Raw genomic sequence first — 24,309 nt, forward strand, 5'->3', positions numbered from 1 at the left:
CGTCTTACTGTCACTCAAGGGCATAAAAAGAATTTCTCAGTTCAGGGAGGCCTACATATAAATAAATCTGCTACAAATAGAAACATGGGAAAATTTAACTCCGCATTTCCATTCAGACCAATTTAGAGGGTCTTTCTCAAGACTTTGTAAAGCTATATGCACTATGCATTGTTGTGATATTTATGCAGTGTCCCCAAAAGTGTTGAACATTCTAGCATTGGTTTGCAAGCACTCCAAAGCGACAGCATATGCACAAATTTTCATTCAAGTAGAAAAATAAATGATGGTCTCAGGTTCACAGGGAAAGAATCAAAGATTTTCTTGACATTTCATTGTATTACTTGCATCTGATGAAACGAGTTCTAGTTCACAAAAACTTAACACTGGAATTTTTTTTTAATCAAATGCACGATCAGTTACTAAATTAATGTGAGACTCCCACTCCTCTTCTAAGCAAAGTTCAGGGCATCCATTAAAAGGGTCCCCAACCTGTAGGCACCTTTGGAATTCTGACACAGGATGGTGGTGGCAACCACAAAATGGCTACTCTGCAGGAGGCGAAGCCAAACACAAAATGGCTGTCATGGGAGGTGGAGCCACACACCTAGAGGAAGTCCAAGTGCAGAGGTTATTTTTTTAAAAAAATACACCAGTGAAGAATGAGACGGAGAATAAAACCAACAATGTGGTGGCAGCTGCTGTTGAACCACCATTATTTTAATCTGCACAGCCAATCAGGTTTCCAGTGGCCAATCAGAACTGGCTCCACTCACTTTCTGAAAACACTTGGCAGATGCTAGGTAAGGTATTGGTCCATGGGCACGACATTGGGGCCCCTGCTTAACCGTCTTTTTCCTTTGGAGGAGACAGAGCACAGTCAGACTTATGGTATCTCTGTAATAATAAGTTTTATTTACAAATATACAAGTTGAGCATATAGGGACACAAGAACAAGCACACAGGAAGGAATTTCTGGATTCACAGATACACCAGTGCTCCCCAAAATCATCACTCTCTCGTTCAACCCCTTAGCAACTCTGCCCACCAAATAATCTAACTGCCCTTGCTCAGACTAAGCAAACGAGCTCAAGAACAATCTGATAGCACCAAAATTAGAGAAAGAACATGCTTGCAACAGTATCAAGGAAGGCACACACAAACACAAAATCAGGTAATGTCTTTGGTTTTGTCTGCAAAGGCTTTTCATCAATCACCAAGTTTCAAAAGGCCATCATGCAACTGCATTGTAAAACTTCAGATAATGGATACTGGATACTGAAAGGCATATGAAATGTACAAATCATGCTTGCACCAACCACCATAAACAGTGGCTTGGATCCACTGTTGTTCCATTCAGACTCCAATGTTCACCAAGTGCTTGCATGAGTGGTATTCCTTGTGCAAGTGCAAACAGTACAACATAATTGATAGTTGGTTCATAGATGGAGTCCACTAGCATTATCAGTTGCACAAGTGCAAATTTATTTCAGGATATAAGTCATTGTTTGCAGTGTTTTTTTAAAAAAAAAATTCTTGGGGAATGGGAGATGCACAAGTGGAATGACACCTTGGGATCCAAGCCATTAATGACTGAAAACAGACTCCTCTTCTTTAGGAAGTGGAACGACAAAAGATGCTACACTACAAACTGATATCTGCTTTAACTATTTGACTGTCATTCCCTCCAGCCCCATCAAAAAAGCCTTCGAATTTGAGTCTGATGAGGGTGGTATGAATCTCCGGGAGATCTATAAACCACTTAGCAAACATATACAACATAGGGAGGAGGAAATGTCTTAAATCAATCTAAAACTGTAGTGTAGATATCCTGATGACCCCGAGAAAACAAGGTACTGGAATTATAACAACTGGAGTATAAAATTAACATTCAAATTTGAAAAATGTCATGTGATGGTAAGCAGACAACCAAGTGACTCTCCTCAAAGCTACCAACTGATATTCTGAATCCCTTAATAAAAGGCTGTTTTTGTGACTATGGCCTTGGCAAGAACATTTCACTTTTTCTGGGACTCCTAAATACACTCAGCAAAGCATCTGCCTTTAATACTTTCACTGTTACATTTTATGATGTTGACCATATACATGCCAGTTTTGTTCATCACCATAATCTTCTTGATGTTAGAGGAGAAATGGACCAGAAGTTCAGCCCTCTCGTCCATAACAACAAAACAGCCCTGCTTGATCAACCCATCCAGTCTAGCCTCCTTTTTCACATAACAACCAACCAGTTGTTCTGGAGGCCAAGGCTTTCCTTTCCGCTGCCTCCTGAGCATCTTGGCAGAAGGGCAGGGTAAAACACTCCTTTAGAAAGAGTGTTGATTTATACATAGGGAATCATTAAAAGACCCTCACCAGGAATGCTATTACCCACTCTTGACCCTCAGAATTCTGCCGCTTCATTCTGCTGTGTGAATACAGATCAACCCACAATACGTGTGAAGGGCTGGTGATGGAGAGAATAGCAGGTCACAGATTTATGACTAGACAGAGCAGGGCCTAGTCACATGACTCTCTGGGTGCCCAAGGTAAATCACTTGTGTCACTCATCGCCTTGCACAGGATATGACATCTGCTAGGAAATGCCATTTTACAAAGCGGGGCAGCTGACACCTATTACTAACTCGCCACAGTGGACAGACCACCTGCCCAATGTTTTCAAACGTGTAAGACACTGCCGTGTCCCTTTGGCATGCAAATAGGCCTTCTGTTGTGGTCAGTAAGGTCTGGGCCTGAAAAGCAAGCCTTAATTTACAGTGTGTGAGCATAGCCGCAGTATTTCAGCAAAACATCACCTTGAATTCAGGAACAGAGTTTAATGTAAGTCATAGTAGAGCACACTGAAAAGAGAGGAAATACTCTCTCAGTGAAAGGGACGTTGAACGTAAATATGTGTTGCATGTTCTCAGCATTGTAGAAAGACACCTCTTCTCCCTCATAGTCTAAGTAGACTCTAACTTTGTTGAGCCTCTCGGGCAGGAAAATTGGGGTCCGCTGAGGGGTAGTGACAGCCCAGTACCGGCCACTATTTTGCTGCAACGCCCAGATTCCCTCTTCGGGACAAAACTGAGTCAATCCTTTCCTTCGCACCGATGCCTTGGCCACTCCAAAGGCCCAGCCATCCGAAGACCCCATCTCCACCTCCCAGTAATGCCTCCCTGTCTTGAATCCCTCCGTAGCCAGGACACGGGAGTTGGTGTCAAAGCGTTTGGGGTTGTCAGGCAAGTCTTGCTTCCGACACCCCATCCTCACACTCTTGAGGTCAGCCGAAAGGATGAGAAGGTGGTTGGCTGTCTCTGGGTCCAGCAGCAGGTCCTCTAAGAAGCAGGATAAGAGTGTTCAGAACAAGTCAACAATCGTAACCACCAGCAAAAAGAAAAACTGCGGCAATGATGGCTTATGACTCAAAATGATGGTTTCAATATAGTGTTGATTCTTGGCCATTTTTCCAGCTGTCACTTTGTTCAGGGTGACATGTCTTTGATTAGATGGAGACCCAGAGTAAATAAGAGAACATACTTCATTAGACCAACTTAGATTGGTTAAAAAAAAAAGGTTAAAGTAGAGTCCCCTGTGCAAGCACTGAGTCATTACTGACCCATGGGGGACGTCGCATCATGACATTTTCTTGGCAGACTTTTTACGGGGTGGTTTGCCATTGCCTTCCCCAGTCATCTACACTTTACCCCCAGGAAACTGGGTACTCATTTTACTGACCTCCGAAGGATGGAAGGCTGAGTCAACCTTGAGCTGGCTACCTGAACCCGGCTTCCGCCAGGATCGAACTCAGGTCATGAACAGAGCTTGGGCTAAAGTACTACAGCTTACCACTCTGCGCCACGGGGCTCCTTTAGGTTGGTAAAGGAGTATGGAAACTTGTAAGGTTGTTTTAGTGTGGGAGCAATTCTCCATTTTGCTCTCATTGCCAGATCATATGCATTCACTTCTGCAAAGGAGCCTCCACATGGGATTTGCTCCCCATTTCCCCTCACATCCAGGGTTTCTTCCCCCTACCTCCAACGGACTTTTTTCTCTGATCAGTGTTCAACATATTGCTAGAGTGTTTGGATACTATAGCTACAGGGGCGGAATGGCAGGTACGAGGATGTGGGCAGGGTGGTGCTGAACACTGTTCTCTTCATCATCTGACAAAGAGAACTGTAGTTCTCAAAAGCTTACACTACAGTAAAGTTGATTAGTCTTAAAGGTGCTACTGGACTCTACCATTTTGTATGACGACAGTGCATGAAAGCCTCAAAATAGATCCAGTGCAGGTCTGGCGGGGGGTGGGGCACAGAGCAAGAAGCAACCAATCTCTCACAGGCTCCAGTGTGGTTGCAGATTTGGAAGAGGATCACAGAGTCCCAGGTTCAAATCCCTCCTTGGAGGATGGGTGTGATTAAAATGTAACTGCCTGAGAAGTACTCAAAAGCTTGCATTCTCTTACACTAACTTAAAGTGGCATAGTAAAAGCTACTTTCCTTCCCATTGGGGCTAACAAGGCAATCATGAACTGATGACTTGGATCAGTGAACTTACTGGGGGGAAATGCTGAAATGCAGCATGTGAGAAATAGTATGAATTTTGAAAAAAGTCTGTTTTTCAAAAAACTTTTAAAGAGGTTTATTTTTTAAAACAACCTTCTGAGAATACTGCTATCCTAAAAAGATCAAGATTTGCACTGACTGTTAATGGTCACTCTTCTTGAGAAAGCCCATTTAATTTGCAGCAATTACCTTTCTCACCTTTCCCCAGTTCATCCCGCAGATTGTCTGAAAGAAAAGGATGCTCAATCAATAGAAGTTTATATTTAAGGGCACTCTGGACCAAACATTGTGCATTAGATTCAACATTTTCTCACAGGTTAGACAATGTGATTGTTTTTTGAAATTATGTTCTGCCTTACAGCTCACCAGGACTCATCAAATCCATGTCAGGAGGGCAATGAAAAGGAGGCTAAGGGCAATGGGGGATACTGACTTCCCATCAAAAACTGAATGATTATTTTAATTATTTTAGGTAGCTGGACAAAGTGCTCGGTGACAAACCATCTCTATTGCAAGCAGAAGGTCCCAGGTTCAATCCCCAGATCTCCAATTAATATCCAGGAGGTAAAGTGAGGACCTCTGCCCCAGACCCTGGAGAGCCACTGCCAGTCAGAGCAGAAAACACTGACCTTGATAGACTAACAGTGAAATCCTAAGCAGAATTACTCCAGTCTGAGCCTACTGAAATCAATGGTCTTAGACTGGAGTAACTCTGCTTAGGATTTCACTGTAAGGGTCTCACTCAGTACAAAACAGTTTCATGGTAATATTACTCTTTTTAAATCTTTTATTGTATTGATTTTTGTAAATCACCTTGATCATTTGGGAAGGCAGCATATGGAAATTTTAAAGAAGTAATAACAAATAAAATCAGTATTATTTCTGAAAGGAAATCAGTTGCAGTCTTTAGAAGCAGCTGTGGAGGGTGAGCACCCATGGGCCACTGTGACTCACACTGGCCATTAGCCTTGTTCTGTCTACCTCCCCTAGTTCTCTGTCAGTATCAGGACTTCCATGCCATGAGCCCACATTGCTTATTCTGCAGCCTGAGAGGTGTTGCTTTCCTTTACCTTTGAATTTCTTCAACGCTCCCTTCAGGACCACAGTCTTCAGAGAGAAATTGGAGATGTGGCCTTTCATGTCAGAAGAAACAGCGATGGGCAGCTGACACTTAAGATCATCACTTCTAACAAGTTTAAAAAAAAAACAGAAGGATTACCAAGTTGATATATTGATGATGCAGAGAACCATTATATTTTCCCCCAGAGAATTTTCAAGTATGAAGTTTAAATGACATTTCTGAGTGCCTGGAGGAATGGTAACAGAGGGGAGGTGTTTGTAATGCTGATGATCTTTGTGACCAATGCAGGTTTGTCTTTTCATTGTGATCTGAAACTGGAACTGCTTTAAGGCTGTGAAAATATTCCTAGCCAAAACAGAAAGAGTCTTGTGATATCTTGAAGATTATCAAATATTTTGTAGACTAGCATTCAGTTTTTTTCTAAAGGACATACAGATAGATACACACACACCATGAGGATACTAAGAAAAATGTAACTAGTGAGGCCAAAAGATTGTGAAATACAAAAGGTAGTATCTGTGCTATTTGTAGCAAAGCTCAAATGTCTGTATGGTGTCCGGATACAAATTTCTACTTGCCATATATAAGAGCCAGTTTGGTGTAGTGGTTAAGAGCGGCAGGACTCTAATCTGGAGAACCAGGTTTGATTCCTCACTCTTCTGCTTGAAGCCAGCTGGGTGACCTTGGCTCAGTCACAGCTCTCTCAGCCCCACCCACCACACAGGGTGATGTTGTGAGAATAATAATAACACACTTTGTAAACTGCATTGAGTGGGCGTTAAGTTGTCCTGAAGGGCGGTATATAAATCAAATGTTGTTGTTGTTATAAAAAAACTAGGGATCCCAGATGCCCATTGATGGCAGGCAATCTCCCGGCAGTATACCTGCTTGTCTGCCGGTCATGCACTTTGTGCACGTGCGAAGAGGAGCATCCGAGTAAGTACCAGGTCCCTCATGCACACCGGAATTTATAGGGACCTGGGAAGCCTACATAAAACTTACTGGGCAGCCCTCGACAAGTCACATTGTCTCAGCATAATGTTATCTCACAGGCTTGTTGTGAGGATAAAATGGAGGAGGGGAGAATTATGAACACCAACTAATCTCCTTGGAGAATGTGTGGCATGAAAAGTACTAAAAGTACTAAATGAATAGCAGTTAGCCTCTTCCTTACAAGGCAGGCCGTGACTCATTTGAAGGTTCTAGGGAGAACTGAAGAAGTAAGCTCTAGCTCATGAAAGTTCATGCTGGAATACATGCTGTTAGTTTTTAAGGTGCCATTGGTCTTCTGTTTTCTTTTGCCACAACAGACTAACATGGTTAGCCCTCTGAAACGAAAGGCCTAAGCAAAGCCAAGATGAATTTCATAGCACAAAACCAAAGTACCAGGGCTTTTTTTCCGGGGAAAGAGGTGGTGGAACTCAGTGGGTTGCCCTCGGAGAAAAGGGTCACATGGCTGGTGGCCCCGCCCCCTGATCTCCAGACAGAGGGGAGTTGAGATGCAATCTCAACTCCCCTCTGTCTGGAGATCAGGGGGCGGGGCCACCAGCCATGTGACCATTTTCAAGAGGTTCCGGAACTCCGTTCCACCACGTTCCTGCTGAAAAAAAGCCCTGCAAAGTACAACTTTCCCCACCACTAACAGGAGAAGAACCTCTGTAGATGAAGAGAAACAGACTGCCATGGTGGAAAGGGATAACATTCCCACTCCCTGAAGAAGTTATATGGTCCATGGGCTGGATCTGCAATGACTCTGAGGGAGATGAGACACTGTCCGTTACATTCTTCAGTGACTATATTTCTCTGAATGGCTGCCAGTGACTGACCTTTTAGCTGGTTCATGAGCAAAGAACTAGAGAAGGTGAAAATGCATCTCCATACCTGACAAGGGCACCCGTCACATCCTAGAAAAGAGAGACATCTCCTAGTTATACGTTCCACATTGGCACTGCAAAGTATATGATTCTGTTTCTCCCCCCCCACACACACACACCTTCTCCCTCTCTCTCGATCTGCTGCATGAGGACCTTTTTGATTACTATCATAAGGTGGAGGCCAACAGGGCTGACCCAAGATGGTTTGCCACCTGCCACACTGCTGCACCACAACAGATTTAAAAAGCAAGCCCCAGGATCTGAGGACTTGGCAACCCTAACCAGGAGGGGTGGTAGTGCAGAAACAGCTTACGTGGCCCAATTAAATATGATAGCATGCACAAGTCTGATCCGCAGGTGACATTTGAAAATTCTGCAAGCCCTCCCCACCCCCACCCCGCTATCTTTTCAAGTACCAAAATGGCCACCTGCCACACGCGGCTGTTTTGGCACTTGAAAAAGCACCATGGGAAAGGGACAAGAGCACCTTAAGCCACAGTACTGCAGGCCTTGGGTTGCCAACCTCCAGGTGGGGCCTAGAGTTCTGGAATTACAACTGATCTCCAGACAAAAAAGATCCAAGAGATTAAATGGTAGCTTATTATTTATTTATTTCTATTTTTTAATGCTGCCTCTCCAGAAGCCTGCCCTCTGACATACCATAGATTCTACGTGAAATCTGTCCCCAAATTCTCCCCTCCACAGGCACCCCTACAAATTTCCAGGAGTTTTCCAGGTCAGAGGTGACAACCCTATGCAGGACTGATCAGGATCAGGCCCTTGGGGCATTTTAAAATCCCTTTTAAATGGCAGAGGCATCCACAGGTCGGACCTGTAGATGCTGTCGTGTCTAATTTGGCCCACAGCCTGGAGTTCTCAAGTGCAACCCATCTCTAGAAAGGAACGTGGCAGCCTTTAAATAGGGCTAAGAAACTAGACACTCCATACCATGGAAACATCAGGTGCAACCTGAGAGCAGTAATGAGCAGAAAAATCACATCCAAAAACTGACACCAAATAGCACAGCTTTTTGGCACACAAACTTGCAGGTGATTGAAGGGAAGAGAGATTTTATTGGAGCACACCAAGTTAGCAAATAATATTTCTATATACAACTCATTTGAAACTGCCTCAGTCACATTTGAGGTGGCTGCTTAACTAAACCCATTGCCAATTCTACTAGCCAATAGCTCAGTTTGCCAACTTTTTAACCAGGCAGTGTTCCTGTGCCTTTAACAGGAGATTGATCTATAGTAGGCGATAACACATATCTCCATGCCATCACTTCACTTAAGAGATTTCTGCAGCTCAAGATACTGTTGGTGGCAGAGGAGCACGCTAAGCAGGTTTTTCTTTTGACCCGTTGGCAAGCTTAGATGATGGTTAAATTGATACCTGCATATATTCAAATGAATTAGAAAATACAAATCAGAATTAACCCCTTTTTTCTGAGCAACCCTGAAAATCTTATTGAATAATATGACTTAGTGAGCTATATAAAGACTATTTCTGTGGTCATATGATCACTAACATCTGAGCTCCCGTAATACTCTCTTAGAATTTCTTCCCCGCAAATTCAAGCCCTCTGAGCTGCTGCTGTTCCTGAAAGAACCAGCAGCAGCACTCTTAATTGTCCTACAAATAAAAGTGTATGTAGGGCAAAAGAAAAATGTTCTGCTCATTTAACAGAGAGGTTTAATGGGCTGTTATTTGCCAGGTGATGTAATTTACCTCCATGCCATGAAAAGCTTCACCTGTGTATTTCCATACACTAAGCTTCTATTAAAGGGGCAGGAAATTGGTTCTCTGGACAGTTGGCAACCCTGGATCTTCTCTTCTAGCCTATCCAGTGGAAAGAAGATAGAATAAGGAAGTACATCTCTCTGTCTAGAAAGCCACTGCCCGCTGGGAGAAGGCAGCTTCATATATTCATAATAACAATAATATAATTTATAAAACATCAAAAAAGCTAAGCACTGTACAGAACACATATACACGCATACAAAGGTTCTGCCCAGTGGGCTTACAGTCTACTGAAAGTTAAAATCAAACTATATAAAAACACTGAAAGTAAAGACTAAATTAGTTTCTTTAGCCAGGGTTACCAGGTAGGGAACCCCCATAAGGAATTGGGAGGACGGGACTGGCTTGCTGGGAGCAAAAAACAGAAGTGACATCTTTTGATGCTGTAGGATTTACAAAAACTCTATGGCTTTACCATACAGTTTTTGTAAAATGCTAGAGTGTCCCCCTGTCACTTCTAGTTTTTACCAGAAATGACATAAATTTGCCGGTACGACACTGACACACTTTCCCACCCCTGACTGCAGCAAGTCTGGATGCTGAGAGGCCTTCTGTTCTAGTGGAAGAAATAGCATCCCTATGCCAGGTTGCCAACTACCTAGAAACAAAATATCCTGTCCCTTTAATAGAGGTTTAATAGGATATAATTTACCTCCAAGCCATGAAAAGCTTCAGCTGCCTGCTTCCACGCGCTAAGGCCACGATATATTTCACAAGGCCAGTTGGTAACCAACACTAACTTAAAGCCAGACCCCAAATGGATTTTACTTTCCTTTAATCCTAGCATAAGCTGCAAAATAAGAGAGGAGCATTTGTCCAAGAAAACACAACCAGTCATGCAAGTTCTTCAAGTGCTCAGAAAGCTTCTTGCTCAACTATGGAGACCACACAGTTCAGCAAGGAGTGTGACCCAGGTGGGTGAGGATGTTCCTTGGCACAACCGTTCTGGAATTTATGCACAGCGCAGGTCCTACCTTGAGGAATTCAAGCACTGGCTCTTGGAGCTTCTCCTCCAAGTCGGTAATTAGCTTGTTGAGGAGGGAGATCTCCTTGGAGAGCTCCGTGATGTTCTCGTTCTGCCTCCTGGTGATGCCCTTCTCCATCTTGTCCAGCTGTCCCAGAAGGAGCTGCTCCTGCTCATACAGAAACTGCCGCAGCCCTTCGAACTCAGAGATCACCTTCTGCCTCTCGATCTCTATTGTTTTCTTCAAAAAAAACAGATGGTTAGTCTTCTCAGTATTATAGTATGCAAATTTCTTACGTATATTTATCATTTTTAAAAAGATCATCACCAAGAGGGAGGGCTACCATCCCTAACTGGTTTAAAAATAGACCTTTGTCCCTCTGATGTCAACTTATGGTAAAGGCAACATAGTGAACAGTTGGCTGCAGTAATCCTTTCCACCTGTGTGGAGGCAGATGCCATTATTTCAGTGCTGCTAGGTGTGAAAAGCATAGGGTTGCCAACTGCCTAGAAAAAATGCCCTGTCCATTTAACAGAGACTTAATAGTATGTTATTTACCAAGGGGTGATTATTTCTCTCCATGTCATGAAAAGCTTAAGCTGCCCATTTCCATACAATAAGTCTCTATTAAAGGGACATGACATTTTTCTCAAGATCTATCGGCAGTCTTACTTCTCACCTACCTTGCCAAAGCAGCCCACAAACTGTACGTTTTATTTATCTAGTATACTTTTATCTCACTCTTCCTCAAAAGAGTTTAGAGCAGCTTACATCATCATCCTCTCCTCCATGTTATATTCACAACAATCTTGTGAGGTAGGGTTAGGCTGAGAGAGAGTGACTGGCCCATGGTGACCCAATCTGGGTCCTTGAAAACTTCCCTGTTTTTGCAGAAAAAACAAGGTGACTTCTTGAGGTGCCTGATGGGTCTGCGCTTGACTTGATGAACCTCAATGCCTTGATGAGAATGCTTGCTCCAGACTTCAGCACCATAATCACATAAGCACTCACATGACACAGCTCTCTGTTTTTAAGGGCTCTGGCATCTTGCCACCTTTTCCACCTGGAGGTCTCCTGCACTTTTTATCAATCACATACCATCTGGAAAATTTATCACATAAACCTTTTCTGGAGATGCAGTGCAGCAGAAATGCATGACCTGCTGAATGTATATCTCCTACAGAATGGCACATGTGCCCTTCCAGGGAGAAAAAATACAACCTTACTTAATAAGCAGTTTTGGGTAGAGTTTCAGGCAGTAAAAAAACCTGAAGATGAAAATCAGAGGAGTTCATGGTTATTAGAAACATACAGACAACGGAGGCAGAAAAACGGAAAGCAGCAAATTCAGCAGAGAGGAGAAAAAGCTGCACCCTCCTTTTAATTTGCCACACTTTCAATTTATTTAACATTGGCAATTCCTACATTTTGGGTTTATTGTGCACCTCTTTTAAAATGACATTAAGGTGTGAGTCGACGTCAGCAATCATAACAGTCTGTTAATCTTTTAAGGTGTCCCGAAACTCCTGCTTTAATAAACATAAACGAAAGATGGCAGCAGAGTATAAGAAATAGTCTAGAAGTTCTGTTTCGAGATCTAGACTGGCAGTTCCCTCTGATTCACACTTCCCTCAGCAGGCACCTCCCAAGACATGAGAACGTAAGAAGATCAGATCAGTGATGCATTTAGTCTAGCGTCCCATCTCATACAGTAGCCAACCAGTTAGTCTAGAAGATGAACAACAGGGCCTAGAGGCCAAAGCCTTCCTTGATGTTGCTTCCTGGAACTAGCATTCAGAGGTTTACTGCCTCTGAATATGGGGTCTCACTTTAGTCACCATGGCTAGTAGCTGCTGATGGATTTCGCCTCCATGAATCTGTCCAATACTTTTTTAAAGCCATCTGTGTCTGTGGCCATCACTACATCATCTGACAGCAAATTCCACATTTTAATCACTCATTGAGTAAAGAACTATTTCCTTTCATTCATTCTGAAGCTGCCCATCAACTTCATTGCTTGGGGTTGATTTGTTTGGTGTAGTGGTTAAGAGCGGCAGGTCTTTAATCTGGAGAACCATGTTTGATTCCCTACACCTCTGCTTGAAGCCAGCTCAGTGACCTTGGGTGAGCCACAGCTCTCTGAGCTCTCAACCCCATCCACCTCACGGGGCGATTTTTGTGAGGATAATAATAACAAACGTTCTAAGCCACTCTGAGTGGGTGTTAAGTTGTCCTGAAGGGTGGCATATATATTGAATGTTATCTTCTTGTTGCTGTTGTTGTTGAGGGCCATCAAATTCTGCTGTTTGGATCTGAGATGTACATACACATTGAAAACAGAAAACAACTTCTGTAGTAAATTTAAGGTGTGTTATTGGGACACAGAATGATCTCATACAACTCAGAAATGGATGGCATAGGTATTCTGATGACGCCTAGCTCTGTATTTCTTTATCCAGATCTCTTGGGGATGCAGTAGAGGTCTAGAGCCACTGCCCAACGACTGTGGTTAAATGGCAGAGAGTGAACCAATTGAAGCTGAATCCTGACAAGACAGAAGTAATGCTGGTTGGAAAGGCGGAGGAGGTCTTGAAGGATATTGTGCTTCACTTTTGATGGAATTCGGCTGATCATTGTTGACTCAGTCAAGAGCCATGAGTTTATACAGGACCCAGCATTACTACTGGAGGAGCAAATTAATGCAGCCACAAAAATGCTTTCTTCCAACGTAGTTTAATCTGGAAAATGGCTCCCTATCTTGATTCGGCTGATCTGGCCACCTGGATCCACACCATAGTAACATCAAGACTAGTAATGCACTTTACATCAGTCTTCCCTCAAAATCCACTCAGAAACTCTAGTTACTGCAGGATGCCGCAGCTCGGTTATTATCAGGAAGTAGGCAGTGCATATTCCACCCATTCTGCAGTCACTCCATTGGCTGCCCCCTAGTTACCAGGTGCGATTCAAGGTTTTAGCCATCACATTTAAAGCCCTTCATGGCCCTGGGCCATCATATCTGCAGGACCACCTCTCCTCCTACACCCCGGCCCACCAACTTCACTCATCTGAACAGGTGCCACCTGCAAGCGGGCAAGATCAGCAACTGCCTTTACATCGGATAGACCTCTCCTCTATGAATATGTCTAATACCCTTTTAAGTGCATTCTCTGTTTCATAGAGATCAATGGGCTGCCATGGGAGGGGAAAGGCACAACTGCTCCACTCTGCCATTGTAAATTTTAGTCCGGATGCAACCCAATAATAATTTGCCTCCCTGCCATGGAAAGCTTCAACTGGCCTTTCCCACATATTAAAGGAGACAGACATTTTTCCCCAAGTTTGTTGGCAACTTTGTCTTTAATGGCTTAGTATTAAGCCATTAAAGTGATATTAACAATTGATCATACTTATCCCCATGCCTCGTTTGCTATGAAAGGAACAAGACCAGATCAGGCTTGACTTTTTTCAGACCATTTGCAACTCTGCCTGACTTCCTTTAGAAGAGTCCAGCCATTATTCACATCTGACAACAATACAGGGGCTGCATTCAGATATCACAGTTTAAACCATGATTTGATTAATCTCCAGTATTTCATGAGTCTGAATGCTGTCTGTCTTTATCCACATTAACCTTGTAAATAACAACAGGCACCCACCAAAAGATCTTGGCTTTTCTTGTCATCCTGTGTTTTGAATTCCAGAAGCTCTTGTCTCTCCTTTTTCAAAAAATCCAAACGGGTCTGGATTTGTTCCTAAATGAAAGAATAAAGTTATACACAGACAAATATTTATTTATGTTATTTATAGTTTACCTTTCTAGATAGATAATAGATACACACACATGCAAGGAATGGATGAGTAACTTGCTGGACCCATCTCCCCCCGCCCCGCCACCTCTGCTTCCGCACACACCATCTTTCTTCATCCCCAACTGTCCTATTACCACAAGCACCATCTCATCCTCTACCTGTTCCTCCACCTTCTTCTCCCCACTGCATTTTTGCTAATTTCTTCTCTTCTTTCCCACACTGCAGGTGTCATTCACTGGAGTTGATAGGCAACCCCCAAAGTGGCAGCTGAGATGACATAATATTGCTAGATCTCTAACCCGCCCCCCTCATTTATGTTGCTATAGTTTGGAATGTTTTTAAACCTTCCTCGCCAACCTCCCTTGCCATTTTTTAATTTTTCAGATTTTTCTGCAAACCAGCGACAGGGAAATCCTCCTTACCTGAAATGAAACAGTGCAGAAAGAATGTCTAGGAATAGTGTGGGGTTTAAACAAGTTGAGAAGTTACATATGGGGACAAGAATTCACTCTGTTAACGGACCATCATTCTTTAACATGGCTTCAATCAACGAAAAATACCAATACCCAGTTACAAAGGTGGTCTTGGTACATTCAGGAATTTAATATTAACATCCAGTACATCAAAGGCAAAGACAACATAGTAGCCGATGCCTTATCCAGATGTGAAACCAGGCTGGAGCAGAATATTGATAGAGAAACGACCAGAAGAAGCAAACAACGACCTAGTAGAGAAGGCCAAAGCCGAGATGACCTTAGCCCAGCAGTGGAACATCCCAGAAAGGAAGATGACTTCAGCCCAGCAGTGGAACATCCCAGAGAGTAAGATGACACCGCAGCAGAGGAGGAATGCAGATTAAAGAAATCCACTGAGGAGTAGTTCCTCTCTCTGTTAATATCATATACTTTTAATGTGGTTTTAGCCTCTGCTACTTGCTGATAAATTCTGCAGATTTTTCTTTTGATCTGCACTCTGGAGTCATGTTCCGCCTTCAGAATAAATAAGATATCTGTAGAGCAAGTCCTGCCTGGTTTCCAGCGGTTTGAAGCTTGTACAGAAGTAATGCTGAGTTGTCTCTAGCCCAGGGACCACAGATGAAGAGGGAAATCAAGTTCAGAAGATTTGATGGGACAGTAATGGGAAAGCTTTACCAACAAGACCATTGCCAGGACATGGAACAAGTACCAGCCTATACCAAACATTTAGAATTGCAGACTGATGAGGGGTAACTTGAACTTTTTAGGACTGTTGTTGTATACATGCCTGTGTGCACTGAACGTTATTATTGATTGACTGCATTTCTAGCATACCTAGTATCTTCTATTACAGAACACAGAGAGGCATACAAAAAATTCCCGGGAAATCACCCAGCCTTGCTCAGCATCAGCTCCGTTGCTGTACCCTGCGTCCTCTAATCATAACCCGGAATGGACTGACATGGTCACTAAAGTCTCTACCACACCTGAAAGTGCTGTGAAGGTGATGTTTTGTTTCCCTGCAGATCCATGCAGTGAAATATTAATTTATTATAAATGTTTATCGTCAGGACAAATAAAACGAACTTCTTACTCCTGTGCCTTTAAAATGTTTGAAGACAAGAAGGGAGGAAAGGGTGCATCCACTGGCAACGCCTCTTGCTCCGCTGGTCAACCATGTAAGTCTGCTGGCTTGCATGATGAGGATTTGTTACCTCCAGTGTTGAGTTTCTAAAATTAGATGTTGCCAGGGCTCTGATCTGTGTGGGGATCATCCTCTCTGCCTTGAAAGACCTTCCATGTAGTCTCACATAAATGAGTATTGTATAGGGTTACCGACAATGTGGAGAAGAAATATCTTGCCCCCTTAACATGGGCTTAAATAGGCAGTCAAAACTTTTTCACGGAACAGAGGTTAATATCATCACAGAGGCACATTAAGCCTCTGCGGGACATTAAATGTCTGCGGGGCATTTTTTTTGCAGGTTGTTGACAACCCTAGTTGATAATGGAGATTAGCAATGCATCAGATCATCAGAATATATCTTAAGACTGAATGCAGATACTATTTCTCAAGCTCAGTCCTTGGGAAACCTAGCTCAGATGAAGTCTTGCTCGCCTCTTAATGTATTTTAAATGTTACTCTTATTACCCTTCTACTAGGAAGTTGTGCAGGGACAGTGGTGGTATGCATTAGTGATTCTGAACTCAAGTTCACACTGCTAATAACAATAGGTACATGGCATGTCCTGCCATTCTTATTTATTCCCAAGACGGCTCCAATTACAGGACTGGATCAGAAACAAGCAAGGCGTAGTCCTTGGTTGTTTTTATGGCCATCAGGATGACAGATGAGGTCAGTGTCACACATTCTCATTATACAGTGATTGCTGCAATTAACAAGTAGCTCCTGCGGTGCGAGAACTCACAAAGAACCAAGGAGTTATCCTGGATCGGTTAACCTGAGGGCCAAACAACATAGGAAATCTATATCTGGATGGCCAAAAATTTTGTTTTTTACTTTAAAATAGTTCCAAATTTGATCAGGGACGGGGTGCTAGAGGAAGGATGTTTCCACACACAAGGCTAGCCAGCCACATTGGGAAGGGGTACTATATATCGGGACAAGAGTTGGGTCCAGTAGCTACTGGAACAAATCTTGGCTCTTCTACTGCAGACCAACACAGCTGCCTACCTGAAATTATATACTGGGGCAACAGGGCAAAGAAAAGGATTAAATTATCTCTCCACCACAGTGCCACTACCCTGATCAAAAATGGAACCCCCATTAAGACAAAATCAAATCAAATCCCAGCTCTTCTACATAATTTATAGTTTACTAAGTGTTCCATTGGATCACTTGCATGTGGACGTGCAGCAGTGGGCTGTTGCCTCGGCTTCTGTGTGGACCACCTGCACCTTTTCCCCAGACTCCTAGCGACATTGGCCCTCTGCTCTTCAGCTCTGTTACCCTTATCAGCAGTACATTCTATTTTAAGTAACCATCAACATTGATGATATGAACAGAAAGCTCAGTGGCTGCTCTCCAAAGAAGCAGGGGGTTAGCCTGGGATCTGATTCCACTTTGGGAAGTCTCCCTGCCAGAAATAGTTCAGGAATTTCGTGCAGTGCATGTGTGTGTGTGTGTGGTGATGATACTTTTTGCAGTCAGCTCTAAATAAAACCAAAACTCAAACAGAGATCAAGGCTTCTCTCATATATATTCTTGAAAGCCAAAACACTACAGCTACAGCCTTTAATCTGTCAGAGTGCTCAACTTTTGTCACAAATTTCTTTTGGTGCCTATTAACAGTAAGCTTGATGGGCAGGCCTTTTCTTATTGTTTGCAGTATTCACGGACCACCTTTCAATTTAAACAAATTCCCACAATAGTTAGCAAGTAAAAATACTGTCCTCCATGCCATCAAATGCTTCACCTCCTCATTCCTGCATACTAAGATGTTGTAAAAGCATAGAAGCTGGCCATGCTAGATTCCCCACTCATCCCCCCTACCCGCCCCCCGCCCCGCTGAAAGTGGGCAGCCCTGCATTTGGAGTCAACAACGGTATGAGCCTGATCACACTACTAAAGACTGTTCATTTTTGTCAGGTTGAAAGAGACAAAGGAAAACTCGTCAATGGTTGCTGTGGGTTTTCCGGGCTGTATTGCCGTAGTCTTGGCACTGTAGTTCCTGACGTTTCGCCAGCAGCTGTGGCTGGCATCTTCAGAGGTGTAGCACCAAAAGACAGAGATCTCTGTGACACTGAGAGATCTCTGTCTTTTGGTGCTACACCTCTGAAGATGCCAGCCACAGCTGCTGGCGAAACGTCAGGAACTACAATGCCAAGACCACGGCAATACAGCCCAGAAAACCCACAACAACCATCGTTCTCCGGCCGTGAAAGCCTTCGACAATACATCGAAAACTCATCAAGTTCAGTTCTTGCTTCAGAACCGTTAACTATACACTCTCAACAAATCATCCAACCGAATCCCAGATAAGTAGCTGAGTTAATCTGTTGCAAAAGAATAAAAACATAAAGTGGTTTAAAAGTTGATGCAGGAATAAATTCTGTGACTCTCTGAAGTGCCACTAGTACACAAAATCCTAGTTATTGGTGTGGCACAGGTGCACCAGTTGAGCTTTGATCCTGCAGCGCAAACAACTCCAGCTGTCTCAGGGGCTTCAAACAATAAATTGTACATTGCTGTTTCATAATAAATATCCATTTGTGCTGCGATGTACCTTCTTTCTATTTGCTTTCTAGCCACTTGCTTTAATGACTTTCTAGATTCGTACATCAGGAAATCCTTTCTATATCCATTTGCCTGCTAAGGAATCCCTGGGCACTTTATCAGACCCCAACTACATGCTGTTGATGATTTGGGGGGATCTTGTAGGGTTCGTGCTCAATTCATGTGAAGACCTGGCCGTTAATCTGGTCAGGCTTCTTGGGCATCCCTGTTGATTTTCATGAGTGTAGCCCTCATGCAGCATTCCCCTGGGCTGCACAATGCAGGACACTGCAGAAGTTGATCTTCTCATTGAAGAGCTTCTAACAAGTGTCAAAACTCCCAGTGTTCCTCTTTGAAAATTACTTAGATGAATGGTCCAGGTTCCTCACCAGTTATGTAAGATGTGACTGGGGAGTTGGGTTAGATACTTTCAAAGCATGTTTTTTTAAAGGAAGTGTGTGTATATTCAGGCTAGCCCAATCTCAGCAGATCTTGGCTGCTAAGCAGGGTTAGCCCTGATTAGTACTTGGATGGGAAGCCACCAAGGAAATCCAGGGTTGCTACACAGAGGAAGCCAATGTCAAACCACCTCTTGAAAACCCTCTGGCGTTGCCATAAATCAACTGCAACTTGATGGCACTTTCCACTACCATTCAGGAATACTGAGGTCTCCCCAAGCCACATCAAGCCTACTGAGAAAATCAGAACCACAGACAGAAAAGACAGATACCTTGTACTCCTGGGAAGCTTCTTCTACAGGCACCACAGCATGAGGCCGGTGTTCCCGAGACCGGTCACACACCACACAGATTGTTTTCCGGTCATCCTTGCAGTATAGTTTAAGAGCCTCCTTGTGCTTCTCACACATTCCATCCTCTTCAAGGCCCTTCACGCCACGCAAGATAAACTGGCTGATGATCTCGGCCATGTTGGCCAGCTGTCGGTTGGGTCTGAAGTTCTTGTACTGGGTAACCTCCCTGCACTGAGGACAGGGGAAATCTCCATCCAGGCTCTTCCAACTTTTAGCGATACAGGCACGGCAGAAGTTGTGCCCACACTCGATGGACACGGGGTCTTTGAAATATTCCAGGCAAACGGAGCAAGTGGCTTCATCTTGAAGGTTTCCTGGGAGGAACACAGCTGCCATGGCTCCTTCCTGGCATTCAGAACTACCTTCTTCTCCTTCTCCTCCTTTAACTACATACAGGGAACGAATGCTTGGCACGAAATACAAGGTGGGTGTTCCTGTGCCAGAAGCCAGCTGGTGCTGCGAGGTCATCTCAGGAGTTTCTTATTTCTTAAACTGGCAACAAGTCTGTCACTGAAATGGATGGGAACTGGTTAGAACGCTTCAGCATTTAAAGGTGAAAGTCTTAGCAGCAGGCCTTGTTCAAGCTGGGGAAGTAGAACAGAAGTTTCCAGAGCCTGCTGTGTGACTAGAGGTATTTCATCATTCTCAGCAGGGCTGGAGACAGTGATTCAGTTCTAACATTAGGGCTGGGAAAGCTCAGGCTTGCCAGAAAAGATGTTCCCTGTGACCTGGCAGCCATCCCCATGAGTCCCTGGTGTATGAAGTCTGATAGTCATAAGGGAGAAAAGGCACTCTGCACATGCTCAAAAACATAGGCCAGGGAAGGTATTAAAGCAACCGGAATGTTTTGGATGAAATGATACAGGACAAAGATAGTCTGAGCTTGCCTTCACACGAGCCATTTTGTCTAGATTTGCCAGTATTTGTTATTACAGAGAATCCAGTTAGCACTACTGCCAAACCACTGCAATCCAGTATTTTCACTGTTGTCCCTCCATGTCATCCCCCCTGCCCCTCTGAGCTGATTTATAGGGATAGTTTTGGCTTTGAATAGAACTGCAATGTTGGCCTAGCCAGTGTGGATGAGCAAAAACATTATTCATGCACTTCACATGAGGAGTTGTTTTGACATGATATGAAATGCCCCACTGCTTTCCTGGCTGTACTGACATGTAAAAACATTCTGCAACAAAAGACCCTTCCCCCTTATGTTTAGATAACCACTCCAAAGAGGAAATTACAGGAAGAAATCAACAGCAGCCCATACACGGGCTTTCTCTGTAGTGGCCCCAATCCTGTGGAAAGGCCTGCCTGAGGAGGTCAGGAGAGCCCCCCAGTGGGGCTCCCCCACTCTCCTGGCTTTCCGCAAACAATGCAACACTGAATTATTCAAAAAGGCTTTTTACTCAGATAGGAGGGTGGTATTGTAAGGAGGGGGCCTCAGATGCTCCATTCATGAGTTAGGAACCATAGACTTTACCACAGACTAACCATCACTATGTTGTATTGGATTCCTGCTAATGCTATGTCTTTGTGAACTTGTATCTATTTACCCTATGCCATTGTTTATAGAAATGTTCTTGATAATGACTGTAATAATCTCATACTGTGTAATCCACCTTGAGTCTCCGTGAGAAAGGTGGACTATAAATTACATAAATGAAATAAAATAAATGAACATGAATTTGCAGAGAGGGAACATAGGCTTGTAATCTTTTTGGTTTTTATTTTCCTTATGTGTGTGGAAATTTGATTCTTCTTATTTTTACTCCTACAAATATCCATTAGTGAAATTGTAGTACTGGAAATGATTTAATAGCCAGTTGCTTTAAGATGGGAGTGGGGAAGCAGACACCTATATGATTTGTTTGCAAATGGAAGGGAAGCTGTCTCTACGAGGGAGGAAAGGAGACAGTGAGGTAGGGCTGATTCCTGTCAGCGACACTGAATGGACGAGTAGGCCAGCTCTCCTCCCAGGAGAAGTCCAAGTGCCCAGTTTACAGAGAAGGCGGCTGCCAATATGAGTAGAACCTGGAGTCTGATTACAGCGAGGGAGAAACGGAGGCAGAGATGAAGGAATGCTAGCTCTCTCTGAGCACCAGGCTGGTGGCATCACAGAAATTTTATTTGGGTTGTTTTCCATGAATTTTGTCCTTGAACTTCTTATAGTCATTTTATTTTTATATAACTATTATTTGGTTTCTTTATTATTTTAATTATTAATTAATTGCTTCCATTAGTTTTAAAAGGACACACATTTCTGTTTCTCACCTTGCTACCCCCGCACAGACAGTCAGAATGAAATTCTCAGAGACTGTACCCTGTTGCCCCAGGGACACTCACTGTCAAATGTCAGGCAATTATGAGAAAGTCTCCATGTTTTATTAACAAATGCAATTCTTTCTTGTACAATGGAACAGGAAGGCTTATGTGTTTTTCCAGAAGTTGAAAATGACTAAAAATATGAATTAAAAACACTGGTATAATGTTTAATTAGAAATACATAACTTAGACTTAAAACATCCTATGGTTCTTCATATAATGTACTAAAACCCTGTATATATGGCATCGATTTGTACTATTATACCTGCATATTAGTGATTTTATTTATATACAAAGTTTTAGTATATATATATAGAACTACAGGATGTTTTAAATCTAATTTATGTATTTCTAATTAAACTTTATACCGGTATTTTTAATTCATATTTTTAGTCATTTTCAACAATTTTATTTTTTTTCTGCTGTTCCAACCTCCTTGGCTACCCTAGGTTTGCAGGGTTGTTTTTCTTGCCTTTTTGGTGCACTTACGAGTTTTTCCTCCATTCCTGGGATACTAAAAAGAGGGTTGGTCCATTCTGGTTTTAAACACAAAGAAAGTGCATGGTAAAGGAGAGCTAAACTCTGCCCTCTTCTATGCCTTACTTGCTGTGCATTTCTCTCAGCCTTTTATCCCATTCTGGTCGAGTTCTGGCGTGAGAGCCTGAAGGGGAGAATATGAGTTGACCTAGAAAAAGATAAGGTAGAAGGGAGGATTTCACCCCCATGCCTGCATACCCTGGTCTGACAAGAGATTCTCTCAACCTTTGTTTTATGTATGAACAGGTCATTTTGTAGAAAAAGGGCTGGAGGAAATCATTAGCATAACTCATTTGCATATGCCACACCCCTTGCCATCACCAGAAGTGTGCCATTGACATAACTGATTTGCATATGCCACAGCCCCTGACATCACCTATCCTGGCTGTTTTGGACCGAATCCTGGCCACTCAGGGCTGAAATTGGGCCCAAAATGGCAAAAAGGGGATGAAAAGGGCCAAAAAGGGGCCCAAAATGGTCAGGATCAGGCCGCTGCTGAGTGGGAGAGTGATTCACCACCCATCAGAGGTCTGTTCCGGGCCGTTTCGGCCCCAATCCAGGCTGAAACGGGCCCAAAATGGCCAAGAATCAGATGGGTGGGGCCAACTGACATGTGACCTCTTCGGGGAACTGCCGGAACTGCATTCCTGCGCATTCCCCCTCGAAATGAGCCCTGTGTATGAATGCCTGGACTCATGCACGTGAGGATTGTTCAGGTTAGCTCTGAGTTTTAACAGTTGCTGTTTTTCACAAACTGCCTCCCCCAGGCTATGTTGAAATTTATTTATTCATTTTACATCACTTATATCCTGCCTTTCTCTCTTCCTCTCCTCCATTTTTTCCTCAAAACAAACCCTTGAGGTAGGTTAAACTGAGAGTTTTTGACTGACAGCAAGCTTCCATGGCAAAGAAGGGAATTGAATTTGAGTCATCAAGATCCTAAGTTACACATATAGGTCTTGTAATATCATATAGTCAATAAATATTATCAAGATGCAGATAGTAAAATAATATAAGATGTACATATAGTTCACTTTACTAAAAGTGGTCTTGGGTCTAAATCAGTTGTTTTCAGATCTGGGGAACAGTTTTAACTTCAACTTGCAATATGGGCCCTAGTTTTAAAGCATTTTATCCTGTATCTTCCTCCATTCCCCTTCTGTCCCTGTCTTCTTCTGGGCATATTATCTGCAGACATGTTGGTTTAACAGTCACTTTCTGATAATTGTGGCTTTTTGAGCTGGTAGGGGGGCATCTCTCTAACATTAAACATTAAAATTTCCAGGATGATATAATTAAGCTAGTATGGGGCCAGTACAAATATATAGTGGAAATATACACCCTTATCTTTTTCCGCTACAGTCTTTCTAATTCTTTTATAAAAGCAAACCCATCTCATGCCAGATCCCAACCTGCATTACGATCAGGGCACTTAAATGATCACTTACACCAATCAATTAAGATGTTCAGTGGAAGTCCTGCTGTGTATATTATGATAATTAAGGGCAAGGTGGATAGACACCAAAGTCAGGGCCTTCTCTGCAATGGCATCTTTCAACTACTGAACTCTCTCCCAACACATGGTACCTTCTGAGCCTTAGATATCAGCATGAAATATTTTTAATCACTCAGGCTTTGTGTAAATTTGTGAGTGTGCAAAAGGTGGGGGTGAGACTGGCTTGATCTAACAGGATTCTTCTGTGTTGTAAGGGGCTGTAAATGTTTGCTCCCACCCCATCCCAGCAATGTGGGTTATTTTTTATAGTGCTGGGTTAGCAATGGTAAGTAATTGCCATTTTAATTTATTTTTAATATTTAATGACGTCAGCATTTTTATGCACTGTGTTCGGTGTGAACTTTTTCAAAAGCCTTTGGCTCAGAGATGAGATTTTAAGAGGAAATTATAATTTTTTAAAAATTAAATTTAAAAAATAACCCTAAAACCAACAGTCTGAAACCGCCACACCGGCGTGTTGAAATTGTAGACACGTCCTCCTTTTATTTTCTAATGAAATTATAACTAAAAAAATTAAAAGGTATACAGACCTATATATTAAGGTTCCCAACGCTGGGTTGAGAAATTCCTGGACATTTTGAGCGTGGAGCCTGGAGAGGGAGGGGATGGAGCTCAGTGAGATATACAATCCACCCACAAAAGCTGCCATTTTCTCCAGGTAACTGATCTCTCTAGTCTGGAGATCAGTTGCAACGCCTGATCGCCTGACCCCACTTGGAGGTTGGCAATCTTGCAGTGTATTTATAAATGTATGTCAGCACCGGGCTCTATGTATATACACATGCAGTGTAAAATGGCAGCTCTTGAGGCA

The 24,309-nt window shown here is 43.0% G+C and overlaps 1 protein-coding gene across 2 annotated transcripts; it reads right to left on the minus strand.

The window, feature by feature from the left end:
• Window positions 1–901: 901 nt before the first annotated feature.
• Window positions 902–24,269, minus strand: LOC129327353 (E3 ubiquitin-protein ligase TRIM7-like). 2 transcript variants are annotated; one of them, XM_054975917.1, is made up of 8 exons: window positions 24,029–24,269; window positions 19,043–19,633; window positions 13,948–14,043; window positions 10,298–10,528; window positions 7,528–7,550; window positions 5,636–5,751; window positions 4,755–4,790; window positions 902–3,335 (listed from the first exon to the last, which is right to left on the minus strand). In XM_054975917.1, the coding sequence occupies exons 2-8, from the start codon at window positions 19,589–19,591 to the stop codon at window positions 2,821–2,823; spliced, it is 1,566 nt and encodes a 521-aa protein (XP_054831892.1). In that variant the 5' UTR covers window positions 19,592–19,633; window positions 24,029–24,269; the 3' UTR covers window positions 902–2,820. The 2 variants fall into 2 exon arrangements, with proteins under 2 accessions (XP_054831892.1, XP_054831893.1); XM_054975918.1 differs by lacking the exon at window positions 902–3,335 and adding an exon at window positions 3,342–3,496.
• Window positions 24,270–24,309: the final 40 nt, after the last annotated feature.

This window comes from Eublepharis macularius, chromosome 4 (assembly GCF_028583425.1).
Source record: "Eublepharis macularius isolate TG4126 chromosome 4, MPM_Emac_v1.0, whole genome shotgun sequence".
NCBI classification, from domain to species: Eukaryota; Metazoa; Chordata; class Lepidosauria; order Squamata; family Eublepharidae; genus Eublepharis; species Eublepharis macularius.

Coding starts and splice junctions, on each gene's coding strand:
- LOC129327353 (XM_054975917.1), bottom strand. CDS start 19,591: ATGACCTCGCAGCACCAGCTGGCTTCTGGCACAGGAACACCCACCTTG. Junction 14,044..19,042: donor AAGCTTCCCAGGAGTACAAG/GTATCTGTCTTT, acceptor TCTTTCATTTAG/GAACAAATCCAGACCCGTTT. Junction 7,551..10,297: donor CAGTGCTTGAATTCCTCAAG/GTAGGACCTGCG, acceptor TCTCTTTTCTAG/GATGTGACGGGTGCCCTTGT.